The sequence below is a fragment of the Salvelinus alpinus genome, chromosome 19 (assembly GCF_045679555.1).
Source record: "Salvelinus alpinus chromosome 19, SLU_Salpinus.1, whole genome shotgun sequence".
Classification (NCBI taxonomy): Eukaryota; Metazoa; Chordata; class Actinopteri; order Salmoniformes; family Salmonidae; genus Salvelinus; species Salvelinus alpinus.
The window spans coordinates 44658780-44685770 of NC_092104.1; the positions used below are offsets into that span (position 1 = coordinate 44658780).

The 26991-nt window shown below is 43.2% G+C and overlaps 1 protein-coding gene across 2 annotated transcripts; it reads left to right on the plus strand.

Annotated features, from left to right (window-relative positions):
• The first annotated feature begins 531 nt into the window (after positions 1 to 531).
• Positions 532 to 26383, plus strand: LOC139545703 (transient receptor potential cation channel subfamily V member 4-like). 2 transcript variants are annotated; one of them, XM_071353752.1, is made up of 16 exons: positions 532 to 950; positions 6368 to 6828; positions 8711 to 8895; positions 11064 to 11216; positions 12541 to 12681; positions 21294 to 21592; positions 21782 to 21961; positions 22229 to 22387; positions 22552 to 22644; positions 22965 to 23038; positions 23560 to 23725; positions 23825 to 23891; positions 23999 to 24309; positions 24604 to 24731; positions 24832 to 24962; positions 25101 to 26383. In XM_071353752.1, the coding sequence occupies exons 2-16, from the start codon at positions 6410 to 6412 to the stop codon at positions 25217 to 25219; spliced, it is 2625 nt and encodes an 874-aa protein (XP_071209853.1). In that variant the 5' UTR covers positions 532 to 950; positions 6368 to 6409; the 3' UTR covers positions 25220 to 26383. The 2 variants fall into 2 exon arrangements, with proteins under 2 accessions (XP_071209853.1, XP_071209852.1); XM_071353751.1 differs by lacking the exon at positions 532 to 950 and adding an exon at positions 4696 to 4803.
• Positions 26384 to 26991: the final 608 nt, after the last annotated feature.

Here is a 26991-nt window from a genome sequence, read left to right on the forward strand (position 1 = left end):
GAGGACCAGATTGGGAATTTAGCCAGGACACCAGGGTTAACACCCCTACTCTTAAAATAAGTGCTATGGGATCTTTAGTGACCACAGATAGTCAGGACACCCGTTTAACATCCCATCCGAAAGACAGCACCCTACACAGGGCATTGCGATATTTTCTTTCGACCAGAGGAAGGGGTGCCTCCTACTGGCCCTCCAACACCACTCCAGCAGTTTCTGGTCTCCAATCCAGAGACCAACCCTGTTTAGCTTCAGAAGCAAGCTAGCATTGGGATGCAGGGCAGTATGCTGCTGGCAAATGAATTTATTTCATTGACTGTTACTCAGTGAAATCTTTGAAGTTGTTGTATGTTGCGTTTATATTTTTGTTCAGTTAGATACATTTATGGGTAAAATAAACAGGTCAAGTTGTTTTATAATCCACTTGGGGTGCGTCTGGGTTACTTTCTGGCGGTTTTCAGACTGAGTTATTACAGTAGCCTATCTGATTTAGACGGCATGTGATTATAGACAATTAAGGGAATTAGGAAAAACTCCACTACAAAGAGTTTTGTAGTTTTACAAACAAAAAAGTCATCCTGTGGGACTGACGTTAAGAGTAGTCACTGTACCGGTAGTCCCCACACAAACACTTTTAATAAAGCGCCCCTTGTTTAGGTGGGCGGTGAGTTGGATGCGTGAACATGGAAAGCAAAGGACTGAGGTATGCTGCTGTAGCAGTGTGTAAATTTAACTGGGAACACTGCCTGGAGAGCTGAATAATGACTGGACTAGGCTACACGCGAAATCAGATCACCAATTTCTTCAAAAATAGTTGAAGAAAGAAGTAACTAGGGTACTAAAGTCGGGAGGAAGTCGATCCAAATGTTGTGTCCACAAACTTTTTAGAACTTTTCCTATCTTTAAGAATGAAAAACTGCGCTGCACAAAAGGTCCATTGATTACAGGACAAGGTAAGCACGAACACGTTTTACCCCATTAATGGTTCCTATTTTCAACAGAGAGTATTTTGTGTTAAACTATGTATTTCATATTTTTAGAACTGCATTTGAAGAACACTTTATGAAGGTATCTAGCATATTGTGCCCATTCTATGTGTGTTATTTCTAAGCTTTCCGTTCTGAAGTTTTTGTGTCTTTTAAAATTGGTTTTGTACACCAGCTTCAAACAGCTGAATATACAATATTTTTGGTTATGGAAAATATGTCAGTGGTTTAGTTGGTAGGCCTACAACGATTCTCTTCACAATGATTGTTTGTTTTGTCACATAAACTGAAATTAGGCGAACTATTAGAATTTTGGCAACCAGGAAATGGCAGAGCAATTTCTGCATAGTGCATCTTTAATTGCTTTTTATTTGAATTTTTCTATTCAGATTTGGGTAAAAAGGCCAAAATATACAATTAAATGCAGAAATCGCTCCGCCATTTCCTAGTTGCTAAAATTATAATAGTTCGCCTAATTTCAGTCATTGTGTAGAGAATCATTGTACCATCTAACCCGCTGTGAAATATATATCCATAACCAAACATATTTGTATATTCAGCTGTTTAAAGCTGGTGTACAAAACTGAAAGTAAAAGACACAAAAAAGAAACTTCAGAATGGGAAGCATAGAAATAGCACACATAGAGCAGATCTAGCGCTTCTTAGACTTGCTTTCAACGGTAATGAAAGATCTACAACTCACTTTTCTATGTGAATTTGCTCAGATTGCCTGAAAAGTTACATATTGTAGCTTTAAGACATTGAGGTTATGGACATATCCTCTGCTGTCAGGCATGCATCCACATGAATGTGAAACCTATTGTAGAGTTGGGGGCTGTGGTCGAAACAATAGTGGAACTTGTTTTGCTAACCCCGATTTTCCCACGACCATATTTGCACCCGGACATTCCCCAGTGGTCTGGATCATATCCACTAAATCCAAGAGGAGGATTAAGGAAGTCACACTGTGTCTCTAAGGGGATAGTTATCCTCAGTCTGACCCAGCTGACATGTCATCATAAATCATTACTACTACCAATATGTTGGAGGAGTGTGTGAATGTGTGGAGACTGATGAAGGGAGGACAGCTCATAGTAGTGGCTGGAATTGAATTAATGGAACGTTATACATTTTGTATTTGACACAGTTCCATTGCATTAATGAGCCTGTCCTCTGATTTAAAGGCCCAGTGCAGTCAAAAACGTGATTTCCCTATGTTTTTTATATATATTTCCATACTATGAGGTTGGAATAATAATATGAATATGTGCAATTTATAATGATCCCCTTTTAGTGTAAGAGCTGTTTGAAAAGTCTGCCTGAAGGTTCAGCCTGTTTTCGTGGGATGGAGTTTTAGCCTTCCATGGTGACATCACCATGCAGTAAATTAGTTAATAGACCAATAAGAAGAGTTACAAACTTCTTTGCCAATAACAGCACATTTTCAGTTTTCCCATCCCCACTCAGACCACTCCCAGACAGTCCTAGCATAATTCTTGCTTGAAGAAGCTGCTAAGAAACCATTTTTGTTATTTTTTTTGACCATTTTAATTGAAAAGGATCACTTTAAGGTACTTATATTGTTACCCTGAAATGCTTTGATATTGAGATTTTAAAAAACGGCTGCATTGAACCATTAAATTGAAGTCAGCTTCCACTGGTGTGAACACAATAGTATTAGCTCCTGGTTCTGGACTCATTCTGTGTTTGAACTCAAACAGAGTAGTCTCAAACACGCCTGGCCGATGACTCATTCATTTGTCACCCCTCTGTTTGGAGAGTTTATCAAAGAAAGCCTCTTCATCCTTTCATCTTTTCACCCTCCACAGTAAAGTCTGATAATCCTATATGTTGGAGTGTGCTAGAGGCACTCTGTTTTCCCTGACTGGATTGCAGTCTCTCTATTTGTGTTGCTCCTCTTGGAGGAAGTTTACATGTCAACCCCATGTGCTGTCAGAGAGAGTGAGAACATTCTACAACCAAGGACATGCTACAGTTTATGATGTTTGTAGCTGATACCAAGGATGTACTGTATAACTCACTGTTAAAGGAATGCCTAGACAAGGTGACTACATCCTGGGGAATCCAGAATGATGACATAGCATTGCTGTCTCTCTCTCTGTGTGTGCGTGTGTGTGTGCAAGTGCATGCGTGTGTATCTCTGTGAAACAAAAAGGTGTTGTTGGATTTGTCATAGTAAAGGCCAGACACAGCCCGCAACTGTATGGTTGATTCTGACAGGAGACCTTAATTTGGGTTTCCAATGATTCCCCAACAGGATACAGCTTGTTTTGTACAAAGCGACACTATATATACAAAAGTATGTGGACACCCCTTCAAATGAGTGGATTCGGCTATTTCAGCCACACCGTTGCTGACAGGTGTATAAAATCGAGCACACCGCCATGCAATCTCCATAGACAAACATTGGCAGTAGAATGCCCATACCGAAGAGCTCAGTGACTTTCAACATGGCACAGGCATAGGATGCCACCTTTCCAACAAGTCAGTTCGTAAAATGTTTGCCCTGCTAGAGCTTCCCCGGTCAACTGTGAGTGCTGTTATTGTGAAGTGGAAACGTCTAGGAGCAACAACGGCTCAGCCGCAAAGTGGTAGGCCACACAAGCTCACAGAACAGGACCGCCGAGTGCTGAAGCGCGTAGCATAAGAATTGTTTGTCCTCGGTTGCAACACTTACTACCGAGTTCCAAACTGCCCCTGGAAGCAACGTCAGCACAAGAACTGGTCTTCTGGAGCTTCATGAAATGGGTTTCCATGGCCAAGCAACTGCACACAAGCCTAAGATCACCATGCACAATGCCAAGTGTTGGCTGGAGTGGTGTAAAGCTCACCGCCATTGGACTCTGGAGCAGTGGAAATGTGTTCTCTGGAGGGATGAATCACGCTTCACCATCTGACAGTCTGACGGACAAATCTGTGTTTGGTGGATGCCAGGAGAACTTTACCTGCCCGAATGCATAGTGCCAACTGTAAAGTTTGGTGGAGGAGGATTAATGGTCTGGAGCTGTTTTTCATGGTTCGGGCTAGGACCCCTAGTTCCTGTGAAGGTAAATCTTAACGCTACAGCATACAATGACATTCTAGGTGATTCTGTGCTTCCAACTTTGTGACAACAGTTTAGGGAAGGCCCTTTCCTGTTTCAACATCACAATGCCCTCATGCACAAAGCAAGGTCCGTACAGAAATGGTTTGTCGAGATCGGTGTGGAAGAGCTTGACTGGCCTGCACAAAGCCCTGACCTCAACCCCATCGAACACCTTTGGGATGAATTGGAACGGCGACTGCGAGCCAGGGATAATCGCTCCAACATCAGTGCCCAACCTCACTAATGCTCTTGTGGCTGAATGGAAGCAGGTCCCCGCAGCATCACCGAATGGAAAGACTTCCCAGAAGAATGGAGGCTGTAATAGCAGCAAAGGGCGGACCAACTCCAAATTAATGCCCATGATTTTGGAATGAGATGTTCGAAGAGCAGGTGTCCACATACCTTTGGTCATGTAGTGTATGTTTAGTAACCAAAAGATCAACCAGAACACACATTTTGCCCATAGTGACAAATAGAGCTTCCAATGGAGTGACTGTGGACTAACCTCTACTTACTCTGACACCCTTCTCTTTCATCAGTTTATCAAGCTCTCCTGCCAGTCAACCAGTCTGTATTAATGCTGTTAATAAATACCACACTTTTTGTTTTCGCTTAAACAGGACCCCCCCCCCCCCCCCCCCCCCATGCCCCAGCGTCACTTCCAGTTTCCCCTGAAGAACTCAGCACCTCAGCGTGACATAAGGGATGAATGAGGTACGGAGGGATTAAGGGACCATCTGAATAGAACCCAGGACCCCAGGAGAACACACAAGGGGTTTGCCCTTTACAATCGCAGGAGTCATAGGTCTTTACCAGCTTTCTGTTTCTGTCATCCCCGAGTAGAAAATGCACCATTAGCAGTGTAGTCATTCAGAATTGATCAGGTGGTGGTTGCATGTTTCCCCACTTGAAAAGGCTTCTGGGTTTCTGGGTCGTGGCCATTAAATAAATGTTTTGCAACACATCGTTTTTTCCCTTATTGAACCAGGTAGTTCCCCCTCTGTTTTAGTCAGTTTAGCATCTGCAAAAGAAAGGGAGATACATACTCCATAGCATTACTATAATGTAGTAATGGGTTACTTGCGTACAGTGCCTTCAGAAAGTATTCACACCGTTTTACTTTTTCCAGATTTTGTTGTATAACCGATCTACACTAATATATCTTGATTATATAAGTATTCACCCCCCCTGAGACAATACATGGTAGAATCACCTTTGGCAGCGATTACAGCTGGGAGTCTTTTTGGGTACGTCTCAAGATATTTGCCCATTTATTCTTTTTTAAATTCTTCAAGCTCTGTCAAGTTGGTCGTTGATCATTGCTAAAAAAAAAAACATTGTCATGTCTTGCCATAGATTTTCAAGCTGATTTAAGTCAAAACCATAACTAGGCCACTCAGAAATATTGCTGTCTCGGTAAGCAAATCCAGTGTAGATTTGGCCTTTTAGGTTATTGTCCTGCTGAAAGGTGAATTCGTCTTCCAGTGTCTGTTGGGAAGAAGAGAAAATACTCAGCCATGGGAAAAGTGTATTTGAAGTCATCCTCTGTTGTGTTCTCTGTCTGGTCAGTAAACTGGTTGGAAATTCAGAGGCATCCCACTCTGTTCTCCTACCCCAAATGGAAAATCTGGGCACCACTACCATGCACTAGTTTCGGGCCAGTAATGGTCAGGCAATGCATTGCTAAATATTTACAGATGACGTTCCCAGGCTGCCAGCGGCTGCAAATGGCTGACTGGTGGACATTCTGTGCCATCAACGCGGCCCACAAGATGAGCAGGATGCCAGAGCTCTGCCCACACACATCTGGGTTGCAGTGCACTACATTTGACCAGGGCCTATAGGGTATTACCCCCATAGTGCACTATAAAGGAAATAGGGTACCATTTCAGCCCTGGCTACTTCAGGATCAAGGCTACATACAGGAGCATCACTTTTAGACATACATTTTCTGTTTCTTGAAATACACAGTCCAATCACCCAAAGGCTCATTTTATTCAAGTGACTGTTTGTCGTGCAATCAGTGATAGTTGTTCAAGGCCCTGTTCATTAAGCACCAGATAGAAGAAAAGAGACTGAAACAGGAACCTTTTTATTTGTTTTCTGTGGCAAAAATATTTCCCGCTTGTGTGCCCAAATGAACACGACCCAGGTCATTCACAGTTGAGTGAGACCAAATACAAGGTCTATGATTGGACTGCTAAGTTTCTCTCCCGTGCCTTTGACCTATGACCCAGATGGAGTTATAACCTGTGTATTTTGCTATGGTGTTTTTTAGGACCGCTCCCCTGCCACTCTACTAAGAAGGTGTCGCATCGCCATGACAGAGACGGACACGGCTCCTTCGGCCGCGAACAAGGCTGCCCTGTCCTCGGGCTCAGGGGAGGGAGGAGGAAGTGGGGAGGGACAGCCTGATGCCGATGGTACCTGTCCTGATCTGTCGGCACTGGCCGACCTGTTTGAGAGTGAGGAGGGCTCCCAGTCACCTCAGGACCCGGCTCCGGACGTCGACCGGCCAGGCCAGCTGCAGCCAGGGGACAGCCGACAAAACCTCCGCATGAAGTTCCATGGTGCCTTTAAGAAGGGCATCTCTAACCCCATGGACCTGCTGGAGTCGACCATCTACGAGTCACCCGTGGCGCCCGGGCCCAAGAAAGCCCCCATGGACTCTCTCTTTGATTATGGTACCTATAGGCACACCAACAACAAGAAGCCACGCAGGAAGAAGCTCCCACGAGGGTGAGGAGGGCCCTCTGTTTTGAAGTAGAAACGTGACTCATTCGTTATGGTGGCTTTCATGAGTCTATGAGCTGAGGCATGCTGATGCATAGATTGTTGAACAACATGTGGAGTTAGAAGCAGCATAGTAGATCACTTCTGGGGTGTAAATGTGACCGACTGGGTTCGAACTCGGTTTCTCCTGCATGCCACAAGACTGTGTTAACCCCCTGAGCTTAAAACCTAGGCATCGGCTTGGAGAGTGAACGCAAGTCTTCAGGTGTCAGGCAAGGTTGTTTATCACACAATTGTGATTCACCTAACTATCTCTGTTACACAGACCACAGCATCGGGTTTGTACTTGGAACCAAAGGTTGTTAGACATGTTTAACACCTCACCATATAATATAAAAGACAAATTCCCGTTAGAGATGGTCTGGGTTATAGATACTCAAAAACTACCTCTATGATTGTGGCTATATATTTCTACCATATAAGAGATTTCCCCTAAAAATGTTGATCAAATTGGCTTGGTTTCTGAGCTGAGAGTTGTATTAATATTCTATTTTACAATACATTGCAGTTTTCATTATTAATCAAAGGCCCGGCTTGGGAAAAAATGGCTCATTGCAAAAATATAGAAACTCCTTCAACTGCCACTGTTTAGTCACAGAGGTGTGCCCCTCTCATGTGGAACTTCATAAACAGAAGGGCTAGTCAGAGGGACATTCAGTCATCTAACAGAGAGTGTGTTGTTGTTTCCGTCCTCACAGCCGTTGAGGTAATATTTAGGCTGGAGCTTGTTCCCGGCTACCCGCTTCACAGTGAGGTCTATTTATTGAGTAGTTCAGTAGTAGAATTTGGACAGCAGTTCACTTTATATGGTTTAACGTTCAACTTTTTTTCTAGGCTACAACTACTGGTAACATTTTACATAGTCCACAGGTATAATGAATTATGATGGAGTTATAATGCATTGTTAGACTTGTCATAAGCATATATGACCCCCATATTATATTTTTATCATCTCATTATGATCCTGACTAAATACCAGCCATTTTGAGTGTATTAAACATTTGCTAAAATATTTAAAAGGCTCATACATGCTCATAACAAGTAATAAAGCATTATTTTACTGTTGGCTTTAAATAAAGCGTTGGCCCAACTGCCATTCTTGAACCCCACTGTTTAGTCCCACCACCTCTAGGCCTATTGACGCCAGAAATCACCATTTAAAAAAATGATCCAGGAATAAGCTGCCATCTTTCATTTCAGATCAGTAATGTAACACAGGGATTTCTGTGTCCCTACCAATGATGTCTATAAACACTTAGAGTATGTGTTATACACTGAGTGTACAAAACATTAGGAACACCTTCCTAATATTGAGTTGCTCCGCCTTTTGCTTTCAGAACAGCCTCAATTCGTCGGGGCATGGACTCTACAGTACAAGGTGTTGAAAGCGTTCCACAGGGATGCTAGCCCATGTTGACAGTTGTGTCAAGTTGGCTGGATGTCCTTTGGGCGGTGGACCATTCTTGATACACACTGGAAACTGTTGAGTGTGGAAAAACCCACTAGTGTTGCAGTTCTTGACACACTCAAACCGGTGCGCCTGGCACCTACTATCATACCCCGTTCAAAGGCACTTAAATATTTTCGCTAGCCTGTTCACCTTCTGAATGGCACACGTACACAATCCACGTCTCAATTGTCTCAAGGCTTAAAAATCCTCCTTTAACCTGTCTCCTCCCCTTTATCTATACTGATTGAAGTGGATTTAACAAGTGACATCATGGCTTTCACCTGTATTCACCTGGTCAGTCTATGTCATGGAAAGACAGGTGTTCCTAATGTACACTCAGTGTATGTGAGTATATGTATGTCAATGGTCCCTACATAGTAAGACTGAGACGTCCTGCAATGAAAGTCTGGACCCTCCGGGCTTGGACCCACCCAAGGTGTTGAAGGTGTTTAACCGCATGCTGCTCTTCGATGGCGTGTCACGGGCCGACCCAGAGGCCCTCTCCGGCCTGCTGGAGTACCTACAGGGTCAAGAAAAGAGGCTCACCGACGAGGAGTTCAAAGGTGAGACAACCCCATTGGTAGTGTGGTGGGTGGAGCGCTGTGGTGCCAAATATCTCTTGTCTCAGCTTTCACAGCCAAACGCAGAAAGGTCGGCGGAAAAGAGAGAAAGTGTGTGTTTGTTGATTTTTATTTTATTTAACTAGGCAAGTCAGTTAAGAACAAATTCTTATTTACAATGACGGCCTAGTAACAGTGGGTTAACTGCCTTGTTCAGGGGCAGAACAACCAATTTTTACCTTGTCAGCTCGGGATTCGATCTAGCAACCTTTCGGTTACTGGCCCAACGCTCTAACCACTAGGCTACCTGCCGCCCCAAGGAGTGGGGCTTAAGGGGTGGGACTAAGATAGCATCAGAACTTTATCTCAAACATGTCACATCTGGCCTCCTGAGTGGCACAGAGGTCTAAGGCACTGCATCGCAGTGCTAGAGGTGTCACTACAGACCCGGGTTCCATCCCAGGCTGTGTCGCAGCCAGCCGCGACTGGGAGACCTATGAGGTGGCCCACAATTGGCCCAGCGTTGTTAGGGGAGGGTTTGGCCGGCCGGGATGTCCTTGTTCCATCGCGCTCTAGCGACTCCTTGTGTTGGGCTGGGTGCATGCACGCTGACTTCGGTCGCCAGTTGTACAGTGTTTCCTCCAACACATTGGTGCGGCTGGCTTCAGGGTTAAGCGAGCAGTGTGTCAAGAAGCAGTGCGGCTTGGCAGGGTCGTGTTTCGGAGGACGCGTGGCTCTCGACCTTCGCCACCTCCCGAGTCCGTACAGAAGTCGCAGCGATGGGACAAGACTGTAACTACCAATTGGATGTCATGGAACAACAAAACATCTCACGTCTGTTACAGTTGCCTTACTAAAGGAGAAGCCTTACTTTTTAGTCCACTTAGCCCTGAGCCTAACACCTTCAGTTAATGTGTCATCCTGGAGTTTTGTCATGACTTTGTGTATTGATAATAGGAATCGATGTCTAAACAGACCTTTTTCTGCCCTTATGGCTTCAACTCTTTGGCATGTCCTGTGACTTGGTTATCTGTCTCTGACTTCTCAGTATTCCACCGTCCTCTTTTCCCTGTTGTTCTTGGCTCCATAGAGCACGTGTCAAACTCATTCCACGGAGCGACGAGTGTCTGTGGCTTTTCACTCCTCCCTTGTACTTGATTGATGAATTAAAGTCACTAATTATTAAATAACTCCTTAACTGGTTGTCTAGGCCTTTAATTGAAAACCACAAAACCTGCAGACACTAGGCCCTCCATTGAATGACTTTGACACCCCTGCCATAGAGTAATGAGAAGGAAACTACTGTGATGTCAGAGATTTTGTCCTGCCAAGGGTTGGTCCAAGGACAGCTTCCTGTTGCCTGTGTGTGTGTGTTTGTGTGTGTGTGTGTGTGTGTGTGTGTGTGTGTGTGCTTTATAACAGAGAGCAGAGAGAAATCACAGCAAACTGTCTCCTTCTGGGAAGAAAATGACTAAAGTGGGCTTGACAGACTACATGAAAAACTCAGACTAAAAGTAAACAATAGAAGCAGACAACTTACTTTACCACCACGTTTAGTTTGGCTGTTGTTTCTCCTGGTTTTGAGGCATTTTCATGTTTAGTGAAATGTCTTGCTTGCTTCCCTTTCCTTTCTTATTTTATCACTAACGATTTATCACCAGTTTTTACTTTTTCAACAAACATAAAAATGTTTGTGTCCCTAACCTCTTTCTCTTCTCTCAACTGGCAACTGTGTTTCGGGTGATTTGTTGGATGTTCCTCTCTAAGCACAGTTCTGTGTATCATAAAGTTCACCTGTACTGCAGCACAGTGAAAAAGCATTTGCTTCAAATTGGAGGGTCCTGCTCCGTCTGGGGAAAGGGGATACCTAGTCAGTTGTACAACGGAATGCATTCAACTGAAATGTGTCTTCCGCATTTAACCCAACCCCTCTGAATCAGAGGTGCAGGGTATATTTCAGAAATGCATTTCATTACATTGTTTATTAGGTGATTGCTTATGAACTTGGCACTTGGTGTCGCCGTGGCTGCAAGACCGTTTGTCACATGAACAATGTACCTTGCTGCCTCAAAGGATATTTTAAAAGTAATTTTTTTATGTCCAGAACTATACATGTACATGCTGTTTCTGAGTACCCCTCCCCCCATCAATTTGGTTTTATTTTCTCCCAGAACCTTCTACAGGGAAGACATGCCTGCCCAAAGCCCTTCTGAACCTGTACAGTGGTCAGAATGACACCATTCCTATGTTGATGGACATCGCAGAGCAGACAGTCAACCTCCATGAGTTCATCAACACGCCCTTCAGAGACGTCTACTACAGAGGTAAACTCTCTTCACATTTTAGCTGCTAAAAACACCAGGGTCCTGTTCAATAGGTACCACAGACTGAAATGCTCACTTTTGGTTTCTGTTATGAACCGTGAACCTTTATAATGATTATTTAAAAAAAATTGTGCGCCCTAATGAACACGACCCAGTACTGTATTAACCAATCATTTGACTAGGATTGAAGAAGATTATTTCAAACGTGGACTGTGTTTTATAATTTGATATTATCACAGATAAAAGTACCTACCTGAAATGTAGGGCCTACTATGCACACGTAGCCCAGTACTACTTCCATGAAGGCAGGCTTAATAGAGACGCCCTTACCTACACCGAGTCCTCCACTGCCCCTTCTGCACAAAGAGACCACACATCCCAGTCTCCGGCCCAACACAGGGCTGCTCTATGGGGCTTCTATTTCCAGAGGAAGGCTGGATGATGTGGCTGTTACACCTCCACGATTGGCCTTTACAGCTTGGAAACAGCAGTGCAGCACACCTATTTCTTCCATCCACTGTCTTAGGTCTAAGCACAATAAACTCCCTGTCTAAAAAAAAAAAACTTCACTCCTCATCACACTGTCAGCCACTTTAAGATTTGCTGTTAGAATGGGATTTCACACTTTTGCCAGGATATCTCACATTCTGTGCGTCTGAAATTACTCCCTATGTAGTGCACTTTTTTCCCCATATGGCTCTGGTCAAAGGTAGTGCACTATATAGGGAATAGGATGCCATTTCAGACACAACCATAGTCCACCTCCACACAGTAATGAAGTAGTAGACAGATGGTGATTGCTGAGGAGCCCATGGCAGCCATATGGTCTACTTACTGTTGGTACAGGTCCCCTTTAATGAACATACAAGCCAGAAGGAATGTGTTTATGTCTGTATGCCTGTATGCCATGACTGTTCACAGATTTGACACTGCAGCAGAACCAAGCCACCTTTGTTGAACATTTAAAAAAAAAAATACATTTATTGATGAGATACAGGGACTTAGTGAATGTGGTATCGCCTTAGTTACAACAATACCGTTGTTGAAATGTGGATAGGAGAGGAAAGCGGTTGACCTTCGACCCAGTCTTGGAATGGAGATTTTTGCGTCTTTGTCCGAGACCTCTAGTCAATGCACCTTTCCTCACTCCTGAAGGTGGAACTCAGCAGACAGTGAGAGACCAAACAATGCAATAAATCCACTGTAGAGTTCAATCCCTCTCAGTCAAGGCTGGAATAGAGAATATATGAATGATCTAAGAATCCCAATTTAACCACTTGTCCCTTTACCCAATGTGTTGACTGACTGTTGTGTGGTCTGACAGGCCAGACGGCGCTCCACATCGCCATTGAGAGGCGCTGTAAGCAGTACGTGGAGCTGCTGGTGGAGAAAGGGGCAGATGTTCACGCCCAGGCCCGCGGACGCTTCTTCCAACCCAGGGACGAGGGGGGCTACTTCTACTTTGGTAAGACACCATAACGTTAGGATCAGATCTGATCCATTCTTCTGTCTACAGAAACCGCAAGATTCAGATTCAATATTTTTAAGTCCTCAGTCATCAGGGGCTTAAAGTGGCAGTACATTAAGTGTAGGAGTATAGTTTAAAACCTCTTGGATTTAAAGTCCCCTGTTTAGGGGACCTGCGTGGTCCTGGTACCGGTTCCGACTGACAGTTTTGCTTATAAATCGTCCCACGGACACAGTAGTATGTTTTTTGTGCCTGTGTGACTTGGGATGTGAAATCAAAAACCATTTGAAGCTTCTCTCCTACCATTTCATTCGCTCTTCCAACTGTCCAACTCCTGGCTGAACCCTACGTCAAAGCCACTGACAAAGCGCAGGCCTGCAATCAACAGGTCACTTCCTGTTGAACGTGGAATGAGGCAGCGCTCTGTAAATTGGTTTGGAAAGGTTGAAAGCGTCTGAAAAAGTGTTTGATTGGAAAAGCTTGGTTATTAGCTAGCTACTGTACCTTTTGATTTTGGATCCCGCGACACGATTGGCATCAGTTGCTGGGACCGCTGCTATCTGTCCAGGGATCCTGACGACCAAGGGTCTGATGATGAGCTGCTTGGCGTAGCAGCTAACCTAGCTGCCACTGTTAGCTGCCTATCAAGCTAGAGGGGTTTCCTTGAGGACTTGAACGCAGCCTACAACGCGATTAGCCATTGTGGCTGGGACCGCGGATTATCCCAGGCTTGTGGTTGTCTAGATCCCTATTTTGTTGCTGTTTCCATCTTCCCTGCGACCTGCCCTGTCTGGAATTGCAGGGAGTAACAGCGTAGCCTACGTTGCTACCATGACAAAGACCAAAGCCGGTGGGAGTACCGTTGAGGACAGTGGTGTCTCTCTATCACAGGTAAAGGATCTTTTAAACAAACAAAAAGAGTTCTACAAGCAGTTGTTACAACAAGAAAATAGCTTCAAGTATTGTGTTCAAATACTAGTGCAGTCAACTAATAAAATAATGGACAACTTGAGCAGAGAAGTCCAGGACCTGAAGAACAGTTTGCAGTTCTCACAGGGTCAGCTAGATGAGTTTAAGAAAACGGCAAGATGGCAAAAGTCTATAAGTCATTGAGAGAGGACATTAGTTCTATATGTGAATCCATGATAACCATTCCAGAGAAATCAGATTATCTCGAGGGACAATCAAAATGGAACAACATTGTTCTAGATGGAATTGCAGAATCTACACATGAGATCTGGACGGAGTTTGAGGACAAAGTGAGGAAAATTATCTCGGAGAAACTGAAGACGGACCACATGAAGATTGAGTTAGAATGGACCCACAGGACTGGAGAACCCAACACCGGCCCAGGTGACAGGCCCAGGTTGATAGTCGTCAAGCTCCTGTATCAGGACTCAGATGTAGACACAGGAAGTGGATAGTACGAGTCTCTGAGTTTATTAAAGTACAAGGGGCAGGCAAAAGGTAAGTCAAGGCATGCAAAGGGTCGTAGTCCAAATCAGAGTCAGGCAGGTACATGATGGCAGACAATCGGTAGGTCAAGGATGGTGCCATGACTTTCACTCCTGGGTGAGGATCAAAGAGAGCCCCCCCCCTCTCTCTTTGATCCTCGGTCGGTTTTATGACTTAACGACCAGTCGTAAATGGTTTCTAACTCTCTCCCCTCTGCCTCTCAGTATCCACGAATGGAATGTCTGAGTGGTATAGAGAAATTCTTGCCCAAAGAACTTCAACATCCAAAAGTGGATAATGAAACAATATTCCTAACATAAAGATTGTGGGAAATGGTCGGTGGGGATCCAAACAATGATGATGTATCATTTGTGATTTTGTGGTATCATTAAAGATGTTGTAACGGAGACATTGTAACTTTAAGATCTTTCACAATGTATATGTCAGAGTTACGTCTAAATGTTGTAAAACTCATATGATTAAATATGAAACTATTTGTGAGAAGATGAAATGTGATTTTATCCTTCTAAATGAGAATTGTTTTTCATGTAAAGTTTTACCCAGTTAGTAACCACGCCCACGTGAGCACAGACATTATGCCAAAAGGATGGAACGCCTCTTATTCCAGAGTGCTTATAAAACGACTCCTAACGAAATTGACATTAGACCAGAAAACGTGGAGTGGTGGCTACACATGGAAATGATTGCATGCAGGTAGCCTAGTGGTTAGAGCATTGGGCCAGTAACCGAAAGGTTGCTGGATCAAATCCCCGAGCTGACAAGGTAAAAATCTGTCGAACTGCCTGAGCAAGGCACTATTCCCCGAGCAACGAAGACATGGATGTTGATTATGGCAGCCCGCCACACCTCCCTGATTCAAAGGGGTTGGGTTAAATGCAGAAGATACATTTCAGTTGTACAACTGACTAGGTATCCACCTTTCCTATACGGACGGTAAGCCAGACGTCACAAATGGTTGAAAACTACTAGACCAGAAAGTGTAGAGCTATGGTTAGATGGTAAAATGGTTAGACTCTACCAGACCAGGAACGGGTAACTCAACAGAGAGAAGATGAAGACTAGACATGCAGCTCTGCATGAAATGTAGTCTAGGAAACTCAACTGAAGTTGAGAAAAGAAGAACATTTCCTTATCAAACAACCATTGGAACGTGTTGTATCCAGTCTAATGAACACTTCCAGCAAAGAAAGCTACTACTAAGGACATGGTGACCTCTGGTGAACAACCAGAGACTTCCTTTTAAACTATTCGTCACATACTGATTGGGTGATTTCAACAGAGAGAGACGACAAAGACATACAAGCATAAATATGTACATTGCATTTCTAAATCCGAATGAGCGGTTGTTTGGGTGCTAAATATCCATATTTACAATGAGCGTATTATTCAACTGTATGTACGATAGTTGAATTCCTTTGTCTCTCCCTCTCCCACTCTTTCTAAGCCGTTATATCGGGTTTGTCTACCAGGGACTTTTCATTGCATTGTTAGTAATCAATGTATAATCAATCCTGTGTGTGTGTGTGTTTATGTAATTCTGTGTGATTATTTAGTTAGTAAATAAATAATTAGGACACTTTGTGTATCGCTGAGTCATCATTTAGACTAGGGTTCGTGCAGATTTAACGGTTTATGCGACGTTCAGAATGAGACTGATATGAGGTAATAATAATAAATGAATGGCTAAGATGATAACGATATATTCTGATATTCTTGAGTTAATTCTGGAAACGGTAACTCATTAAACAAACTTTTTCCGTGGTGCCCCAAGATTGCTTGTGAGTTAATTGTTACATGATGAATGTAATCATCGTAATAATTAAACATAGTTCATTAATTTTATAAAATAATCGTCATCGCATTAATCGTACCAACATCACGACACAGGCAAAGAGTCGTAGTCCAAATCAGAGTCAGGCAGGTACAGGACGGCAGGCAGGGTCAGGACAGGCAGAAAGGTCAGGGGAAGAGTAGGAAAAACTAGAGCACAGGAAACACGGCAACATGCTGGTAGGACTTGACGGGACAAGACGAACTTGCAACAGACAAACAGAAACGCAGGTATAAATGCACAGGGAAAAATGGGAGACACCTGGAGAGGGGTGGAGACAAGCACAAGACAGGTGAAACTGATCAGGGTGTGACATCCTGAGGTTCAAGGACAAGGTTGCGGTTCTGGAAAAAGCCAAGAATTTTAGGGGAACATATATCTATTTTACAGTCATCTAAAGCCTATTCTTTTGGGGTGTTTCGCAATAGGCCAACAAGTGCTAACAGTCAGTATCTAAATAATGTGTATGAAATGCTAGATAGGGTATACGATAACAGAGAGGTCAACTTTCTTGGGGACCTGAATATTGACTGGTTTTCATCAAGCTCTCCGCTCAAGAGGAAGTTTCTCACTGTAACAATGCCTGTAATCTGGTTCCTGTTATTAATCAACATACCAGGGTGTTTACTAACATTACAGGAACAAGATCATTCAGGTCTTGATCACATTTTTACTAATACTGTACAACTCTGAACTAAAGCTGTATCCGTACCCATTGGATGCAGTGATCACAATATAGCGGCTATATCTAGGAGAACCAAGGTTCCAAAAGATGGGCCTAAAATAGTGTATAAGAGATCTTACAATTTTTTTTGCTGTGACTCTTATGTGGATGATGTAAAAAATATTTGTTGGTCTGATTTGATTAGCAAGGAGCATCCAGACGCTGCACATGATGAATTTATGAAATGTCTTTTTCTAATTGATGATAAACATGAACCTGTTAACTGACTGGCAGCTTCATTAAATAGTACCCGCAAAACACCAGTCTCAATGTCAACAGTGAAGAGGCGACTCCGGGATGCTGGTCTTCTAGGCAGAGTTCCTCTATCCAGTGTCTGTGTTCTTTTGCCCATCTTAATCTTTTCTTTTTTTTGGCCAGTCTGAGATATGTCTTTTTCTTTGCAACTCTGCCTAGAAGGCCAGCATCCCGGAGTCGCCTCTTCACTGTTGACGTTGAGACTGGTGTTTTGCGGGTACTATTTAATGAAGCTGCCAGTTGAGGACTTGTGAGGCATCTGTTTCTCAAACTAGACACTCTAATGTACTTGTCCTCTTGCTCAGTTGTGCACCAGGGCCTCCCACTCCCCTTTCTATTCTGGTTAGAGCCAGTTTGCGCTGTTCTGTGAAGGGAGTAGTACACAGCTTTGTGTGAGATCTTCAGTTTCTTGGCAATTTCTCGCCTGGAATAGCCTTCATTACTCAGAACAAGAATAGACTGACGAGTTTCAGAAGAAAGGTCTTTGTTTCTGGCCATTTTCAGCATGTAATTGAACCCACAAATGCTGATGCTCAGATACTCAACTATTCTAAAGAAGGACAGTTTTATTGCTTCTTTAATCAGAACAACAGTTTTCAGCTGTGCTAACATAATCGCAAAAGGGTTTTCTAATGATCAATTAGCCTTTTAAAATGCTAAACTTGGATTAGCTAACACAACGTGCCTTTGGAACACAGGAGTGATGGTTGCTGATAATGGGCCTCTGTACGCTTATGTAGATATTCCCTAAAAAAAATCAGCTGTTTCCAGCCACAGTATTCATTTACAACATTAACAATGTTTACACTGTATTTCTGATCAATTTGAAGATATTTGAATGGACAAAAAAATTTGCTTTTCTTTCAAATACAAGGACATTTCTAAGTGACCCCAAACTTTTGAACGGTTGTGAATGTTTCATTGCTTTTCAACCTCTGCCATTTCGTGGATTCAGAGGAATCTATCTAAGATAACTCAGAGGGTTTCTTTAATGGAAGCTTGTCTAATGTCAAACATGAAGGGTGTGGTGTACCACCGGGAAGTTCTCTAGGCCCTCTACTGTTTTCTATTTTTTACCAATGACATGCCACTGGCATTAAACAAGCCAGTGTGTCCATGTATGCTGATGATTCAACCACATACGTGTCAGCAACCACAGCTAATGAAGTCACTGAAACCCTTAACAAGGGGTTGCAGTCAGTTTTGGAATGGATGGCTTGTAATAAACTGGTCCGGAACATCTCTAAAACTAAGAGCATTGTATTTGTTACAAATAATTTCCTAAGCTCTAGACCTCAGCTGAATCTGATAATGAATGGTGTGGCTGTTGAACAAGTTGAGGAGACTAAATTACTTGGTGTTACCTTCGATTGTAAACTGTCATGGTCAAACATATAGATTCAATGGTTGTAAAGGGTGGCTATTTGAAGAATCTCAAATATAAAATATATTTTGATTTGTTTAACACTTTTTTTTGGTTACTACATGATTCGATATGTGTTATTTCATAGTTTAATTGTCTTCACTATTTTTCTACAATTTAGAAAATAGTAGAAATGAAGAAAACCCTTGAATGAGTAGGTGTTCTAAAGTTTTAAGGTGAAATCTTATAGTTAGTGATTTTATAATTTGATGATACTATATTTAGAAAGCATATAAGTCATTTCAAGCCTTATTCAAACAGTTTTGTTGAATAGGAAATACGTCATATGAAATATTTCATGTTTTCATATTTTTATCATATTTGCACTGTTTACTTGAGCTTGTGTCCTCAAAAGTGACTACACCGCAGCAATTTCAAACTTTTTTACCAGAAAGGTGAGATTTTAGCCTTTATTGGAGTATGCAGCGTTACTAGTTATTGTTTATGGTCCTCATGATAAATAATTACTTTCGGGATCACGTAGTTTACATTTTAGATTACATGTAGTTACATTTAAGAGTTAAGCACATGATGAGACTTCATACATGTCCTATTTATGGTAACATTCTTGCCCTAGCATTGTATTATTGAACTTTGGCAGTATTTTGATACTGTTAAAGTCATATTCTATTCCTCTTGGTTTTTTAATGACATGTCTGTAGTTTTCCATGTCTGTAGTTTTCCATGACAGGTGCCTGAGTTCCCGACATTGTGAGGTCATGTCAGTGTATCTTAAAGCAGTGCACTTGAAAAGTGGTTTCTAGCTACCTCAGTGTGCCTTTATTTTACATGCCCAGAGGTTTGGGCTACAAAGACTGGATCGCTGCGCAGTTGGATAACTTGGAGTACTATACCACTACTAAGGTAGTGTTAAGCATCTTTTGGAAAATTTTCTCAGTTACCATGGTAAGCAGCAGTGGAAAAATTACCCAATTGTGATACTTGAGTAAAAGTATAGATACCTTAATAGAAAGTTACTCAAGTAAAAGTTAGTCACCCATTAAAATACTACTTGAGTAAAAGTCTAAAAGTATTTGGTTATAAATATACTTAAGTATCAAAAGTATAAAGTTGTAAAAAAAAATGTGTAAAGTACAGATACCCCCAAAAACGACTTTAGTACTTTATAGTATTTTTACTTAAGTACCTTACACCACTGATGGTAAGATTAAGTGACATTAGAGCCCACCCTTCCCTTTTTACATGGCAGGTTTGGGCTGGGAAAACGCAGTCAAAACAGTTCGCTAGGCTAATGATAAACTCATATAACCACCCAAAACTAGTCTGAAGTCATATCATCAGAAATGTCATTATTAGTAGGAGGCTTCTCCAAAAAAGAAAAGAAAACAATGATGTCACAAGTTCAACAAGTATTTCCGAACTGTTTAATGAAAGGTGTCTGTGTCTTGCTGCTGAAAAAAACCCAACATACATTCTTCCCTTTAAATGGGCGGGCTGCCTCTGTTTTGCTGACCTCACCGAGGTTGCTGGTCCATTGACAGAGAGCCTCCAAATAAAACGTGCCACTCCATATTGCCCTCTGCTAATTGGAGAGTATCCCTGCAACTCTTATCCCTGAACCAAACATCCCACTACAGGTGTAGGATCTTAATTGATCACCCTGTTGCAGGAGAACTTTCCTGCAATGCAGGAAATGTAAAACTTGTAGTGTATTTGAGGTTTAAAAATGTACACTTTGAAATTTAAGACTTGATTTTCCCTTTACGAAAAATGTATCAACCCCTACAAAAATTGGCATTAATTATAATCCACATAATAATTCACATTTTCTGTTGCTGCAGGATTATTTTCCTGTTGTAGCAAACTGGCACAAATTAAGATCCTCCGGAGTAGACTAGCCTACATCCCATTCACCTCAACAGCCCTTCCAGCCTCAAGTTCAAAAAACTAATACCATTTTCACACTTTCATGTTGACCCGAACTAGACTGTGCTGAAAGATATTTCATTTTGACATTGTCTTTTCTGGCACTGTGTTTGCAACTATGGTGAATGCTTTACCAGGCCAGTGCAGAAACCTACAGCTCTGCTCAGGAATGTGAAAGGGATATAAAGGAGATAGAGGGAGAGAAAGAGAGACATGCAAAAGACAGGAGATTTGAGTAGGCAATTATTTCCCCAAGAAACTCACTACTGCCATTGTTATTGTATTAATGCGTTATGTTCCATCACACGAGGGATTATATCCAGTTGCACTAAGTGCGACTGTCATTCCCAAATCATTCCAAACTCCTGGCGTGTCTGTGGCACAGTGCAAGTCATTCACTCTGGAGCTTTGTGCTAAGGTGACCAGGAAACCTGGCAGAGGGGCGGCAGCTAATGTGATTTAGTGCTTACTCCAACACTCCACGAGCTCCCGTGCAAATCCATGAAGAAGAACATTTCCCATGCGAGATGACAGGGTAATCTGTCACCCGTGGCAACGGCTCGTTTTCAGTAGCTGCTTTTGGCACACTGGTTTCAATGCACAGGCCACTCCCCCAGACAAGTAGTACTAATTGTGCCCTTTTCGTTGCAAGGTTTTAAATCCAATCTTTGATCCACTTATAGGTAGGCTTAGCCTGATGACTCAGACCTAATTCTTCCGCCGCTCTGTTGTTCGCTACATATTTTTGTCTGCCATGTCCATAGGCCCGGTGTAGCGTTTGGCCTGAGTAAGAAGTCTGGGTAGCCAGGCAAAGAAAGCCTTCAAAGACATGTTGAAAGTGGTTTGCTGTTCCATATGAACTTACATCACTTCCCAGAGTGGAAAGAGACTGCCTGAGTGCCAGTTGGGCAGGGTTTGCACGTTTGGGTCTTTTTCTATTGCTTCGGTTGTAAAATGGGATACCCTTGATTGTGCTTGTTGCTGTGTGTATCTGACTGTATCTCTTTGACCAGGCGAGCTGCCTCTGTCGCTGGCAGCGTGCACCAACCAGCCGAACATGGTGCACTACTTGACCGAGAACGCCCATAAGAAGGCTGACCTTCGACGGCAGGACTCGCGCGGCAACACAGTGCTACACGCCCTGGTGCACATCGCCGACAACACCCGGGACAACACCCGTTTCCTCACCAAGATGTACGACCTGCTGCTGACCAAGTGTGCCAAACTCTACCCAGAATGCAGCCTGGAGGACGTTCTCAACAACGACGGCATGTCGCCCCTTATGATGGCAGCAAAGCTGGGAAAAATTGGGGTGAGAACGAACTCATGTATCACGTGTATGAGGAATCATACTCTTAACTGGATAGTTTGTATAACACATGGAAATGCTATCGTGTGGTGCCTTGTTGGATTATATATTATATTATTGACAGAAGATATAATCGCATGCATTGTAAAACAGACAACCAAGGTCAGCTTTTGTTATTATTATTTCTCCCAGGTTTTCCAGCACATAATTCGCAGGGAGATCAAGGACGAGGAAGCGCGTCACCTCTCACGGAAGTTCAAGGACTGGGCGTACGGCCCCGTGTACTCCTCCCTGTACGACCTCTCCTCACTGGACACCTGTGGAGAGGAGGTGTCCGTGCTGGAGATCCTGGTCTACAACAGCCGCATCGAGGTGCGTGAAAGCCCGCTTAGATAAAGCCTTGACTCTAAAGCTCTGGGAGCTAACGCAAGTCTACAGTGTATTTTTTTGTGGCTGAGAGTGTGAGGTGGGATGGGGCAGGCAGAGGCCAAGTGTGGATTTTTGCCTTTTTACCTGTAATAGATTTGTTTACCTGTGATAAAGGGAGAGCCAGCATGGTAGGAAAGATGGAGTGTGATTTCTCTTTCACACCATACTCTCTTCCTATCATTATTGTGAGTTTTCCTGCACTGTCCGTAGAATCGCCATGAGATGCTGGCTGTGGAGCCCATCAACGAGCTGTTGAGGGCCAAGTGGCAGAAGTTTGCTGCCGTCACCTTCTACATCAGTGTTGTCTCCTACCTGGTGACCATGATAATCTTCACCCTGGTGGCCTACTACCGCCCATCCCAGGGAATGGTACGGACATGACCAACAACTCAAATACAAATGCAACAAATATATGCACTTATTCAATGTCGGTTTGGATGAAAGTGTCTGCCAAGTGGCATTATTATGTGTATTGTGCAAACAGTATGGGTGCCATGATCAGCAAAGCTTTAACTCTGTTTGTCCCTGCCCAGCCTCCGTACCCTTACACCACCTCCACAGACTATCTGCGTCTGGGAGGGGAGGTTATCACCTTGGGCTCCGGAGTCTTCTTCTTTCTCACCAACGTAAGTCTGCAGCCTGCAGCCACTACATCTTCTTTCCGGTTGAACCATCCAATCAGAGTTACAGCTTTGAATGTTGACTCTACAATTAACAACTTGTTTTACAAGAGGCCTCAAAATGTGTACACAAACACACACTTTCACTATAAATCTTCGATCTCCCCTGTAAATTGGCCTCTCTCTCTCTCTCTCTTTCTCTTTCTCTTTCTCTCGCTCTCTCTCTCTCTCTTTCTTTCTTCTTGTGTCAAACCCCAAAATTAAAATACAGTATGTTTGTGGGCAGCCATTACCAAAATCTCTCTCTCCCTGTCCCCTCTTTGTAGATTAAGGACCTCTTCCTGAAGAAATGCCCCGGGGTGAACTCTCTATTTGTCGACGGCTCCTTTCAACTGCTCTAGTAAGACTCCAGCTCCCCCTCCTTAACCTTCAGCTCCTTTGTAACACCCTCTGACTTGTACCCGAGGCTAATTTATCATCCTCTCTTAATTGAGTCTTCTATTTAATTCCACATTAAAGCCCCCCCTTTTCCTGGCACGTTTTCTAGTTTACATCTTCTTTAATTAAACTCACGATCCCAACAAAGAGCGGAGGATGTGGAGCGCCGCTCCGAAGGGTGTTTTGTTTGCATCATTAGTGCTGCATCTGCGAGAGCCAACATGGTGTCCGTTAAATCCCAAATGGCATTCCTGTGTACTGGGAATGTTCCCTGTATCTAACACGTAGGAAAGGATAAGGATTATTGCTGTTTCCTGGAATCTGAACACCAGGGCCATTAGGGTACACTGTTGCAAAACATTTTGAATCGGAAAATGAAAACGGGTTTCTTACTGGACAAGTTCAGTTAGTACCTAGGGGTTTCGGTCCGTTTTCTTCAATTTTGTGCCTAATGAACACGGCCCAACTCTCCTATATCTCTAGCTTCATCTACTCTGTGCTGGTGATAGTGACTGCGGCCCTCTACCTGTCGGGTATCGAGGCCTATGTGTCTGTGATGGTGTTTGCACTGGTCCTGGGCTGGATGAACACTTTATACTTCACCAGAGGCCTGAAGCTCACCGGCACCTACAGCATCATGATACAGAAGGTATCAACTCCTTCACTCTTTCATCCATCACATTGAATTTGAAATCAAATTGGACACTAGACACCTGATCACAATTTATCCTTCTTCCTTGGCTCTCAGATTCTCTTCAAAGACCTGTTCCGGTTTCTGCTGGTCTACGTGCTCTTCATGATTGGATACTCGTCAGGTACAGTGTCCCCTACTGCACACTTCTTCTCCGCAGTCTGTCGACCAGTTGAAACAGAGGAGAAACCTACCTTATCATCTCCTCCTGTTTCCCATGTCACCCCCCAGCTCTGGTGTCCCTCCTGGCGGTGTGCCCCGGGCCTGACGAGGTGTGTCCGGAGGAAGGCGGCTGCCCCACCTACCCCCAGTGCCGGGACACGGACACCTTCAGCAACTTCCTGCTGGACCTGTTCAAGCTGACCATCGGAATGGGTGATCTGGACATGGTCAGCAGCGCCCAGTACCCAGCTGTCTTCCTCATCCTGCTGGTCACCTACATCATCCTCACCTTCGTGCTGCTGCTCAACATGTTGATCGCTCTGATGGGAGAGACAGTGAGCCAGGTGTCCAAGGAGAGCAAGAAGATCTGGAAGCTGCAGGTGAGTGAGGAGGACAGCTGATGAACAGCTAGGTCCCCTATGCAGTAAACACTATTCATGAAAGCACAACGCAGCAAATGTTGTCACGGAAAACAAAAATAAACATGTATTATTGGAAGTCCAGGTAGTCCCTCCCTGTTTCAGTCATTTTTCTTACGTTTGGTACCTAGTAAATAGGACCCTGGGAACCCCTGGTGATGGCCTTATGCACAGTGCATCCTCTAGTTCACCGTCACATTAGTATGTTATGAAAAACATTACTGCATGTTGGTTGACGTTATGTTTTAACAACAGTGGGCTACGACAATCCTGGACATCGAGCGCTCCTTCCCTGTGTGTCTGCGGAAGTCCTTCCGGTCCGGGGAGATGGTGACAGTGGGGAAGAACTGGGACGGTACCCCTGACCGTCGCTGGTGCTTCAGGTACACATGCTAATTTCCCTGAACTCTCACCCCTCTCTGCGTCAGAGAAACGTGTCTGATTGGTAAGTCAAATGCAAACCATCTTCTGTGGTCGTTTCAGGGTGGACGAGGTCAACTGGTGCCACTGGAATCAGAACCTGGCCATAATCAACGAAGACCCGGGCAAGAACATAACAGAGACCCAGCAATGCTCTGGTACAGTGCATCAAACCGTCCGTGGCCTGAGGAGAGGTGAGACTCTTTTACGGCGTTCTCTAAAAAAAAATGCACTGATGCATACGTACAGTTCACTAAGGCTAATACACAGTGTATAAGGGCAAGCCAAATCACATCAGCCAACATTTGACTTTCTTTCCCCAACCCATGTAGATCGCTGGTCCACAGTGGTGCCACGGGTTGTGGAGCAGAATAAAGGGCCACGACCACGAGACCTAGTACTGGAGATGGAGCCACTGACCCCCAGACACAGACCCTGTGCAGAGGGCTAAAGCCCAGCTAGGGCTATGGCCCAAGCTCTGGGGGCCTCCAGGAGCCCGGGTCCTTAAGAACACCCTGCAGATCGGAAGTACTCAGACTGACAAAGAAGAGTTGGGCCACAAAGTTTGCCACTTTGCACAAAACTCTGTTGGCATGAGATTAGAACCAAAGATATGTACAAAGTATTATAAGACAATAGAAAGAATTTAGAAATTATAGGAATGTAGTGTATGGTCAAAGGAAACCATTCATTTGTTTATCAAATGCTTTTTTATGAAACTAGTTGTGAATGGTGGTCATACCTCTGATTATAAGTATCCTCTACCGTGGTGGTTTTAACCCAGGAGGAAGGACCCTCGGGAAGCTGTTACCTGACAGAATGCCCTGGCTTCAACTTTCAACATATCCAAATGTGTGTTTTCAAGAGTTGACCATAGATGAGACGTACGTCGATGTGATCTATTGGGAGACTGCTGATGAAAGCATATTGTACCTCTGTATTTAAGAAACCTTGCTCAGGGAGTTCAAGAAGGCCAAAAATATTTATTATATTCTTACACATATCGTTGTTGTTTTTAGTATCTGGAAAAAGGACTGAGAGGAACTGATTAAAGTTCAAACTACCATTTTGGGATGGGATGTTCAAGCACAATATGTACTGTATGTATGTAGCTATGTACTAAATGACAACAACAAAAAAGAACGCTAGCTTTATATGGCCCACTGTTTTTCATTTCCATCAGTCTAGTCCTGTTGATAGTCCGAAGCACAGGGCCCTAATTTTATTATTCATGCTTGGATAGGATTGCTTTTATCATAACTGCAATTTTTACTTGTTTTATGAAGTGTGTATATCATTGCAAAGCATATCGAAAAACAAACACTGAATTTATTTGTTGAGAGGAAGATATATTCTCCCCAACAGTATTTACGTGGATGTGGATTTTCTTAAGCTTTGGGTGTTATACCAAAATGAAAATATGCCTTCAATTATAACTGAAACATATGCTACTGATCCAACATCACCCAGGGAATGGTGTTGGAGATGTAAGCTGTTTTTTCCATCATGTTTTGTTGAGGCATTTTGATTCATAATGGACATTAGCTTCCTATGTGTTTCAAAATGTTTTTATTTTCTTTTATACAATTCCTAATAAATTTTGCGACAACGTTAACTCTTGGTCTTTTTGCCTTTTTCTGAAAAAAAAATCACATTATATACTATTATATTGTATAGGCTACAGCAGGGATCATCAAATAGATTCAGCCACGGGATGATTATTTTATTGAGCCGGTGGCCGTGACATAATTACAAATCATTTGTAGACTACCCAAACAGATATATTATTTGACTAAAATAATCATTTCAAACCTTGCTTACATTTGTATAAAATATATTGTGCGTGGGAATACTTGAACAGTTTTCCAAAATTAAAATCACTTGAAGCTGATTTCCTGGTGTTTTTACAGTCTTTTATGTCCAACAATAAAAAATAAAATAATATTTTTTACTAAATGTAACCAATTTGGCCTGCGGGACCACAAATTGGTGAACTCTGGGCTACGGTAAATAATTTATTTCTGTTCTGAAGCTGCAATCTACTGTAATCCTTATGTTGGCCAGCAGATGGAAGCAGATGTTTAAATTCCTAAATGATATAGTCAGTGCCCTCACGTCGCAAAAGCACCCGTGTTGTATTCATTAGGCACCAAAAGGAAGAAAAAAGACCACCTGACCTGAGCTTGTCCAATAAGAAATCCTCTTTTTCCATTGGAAATGTTT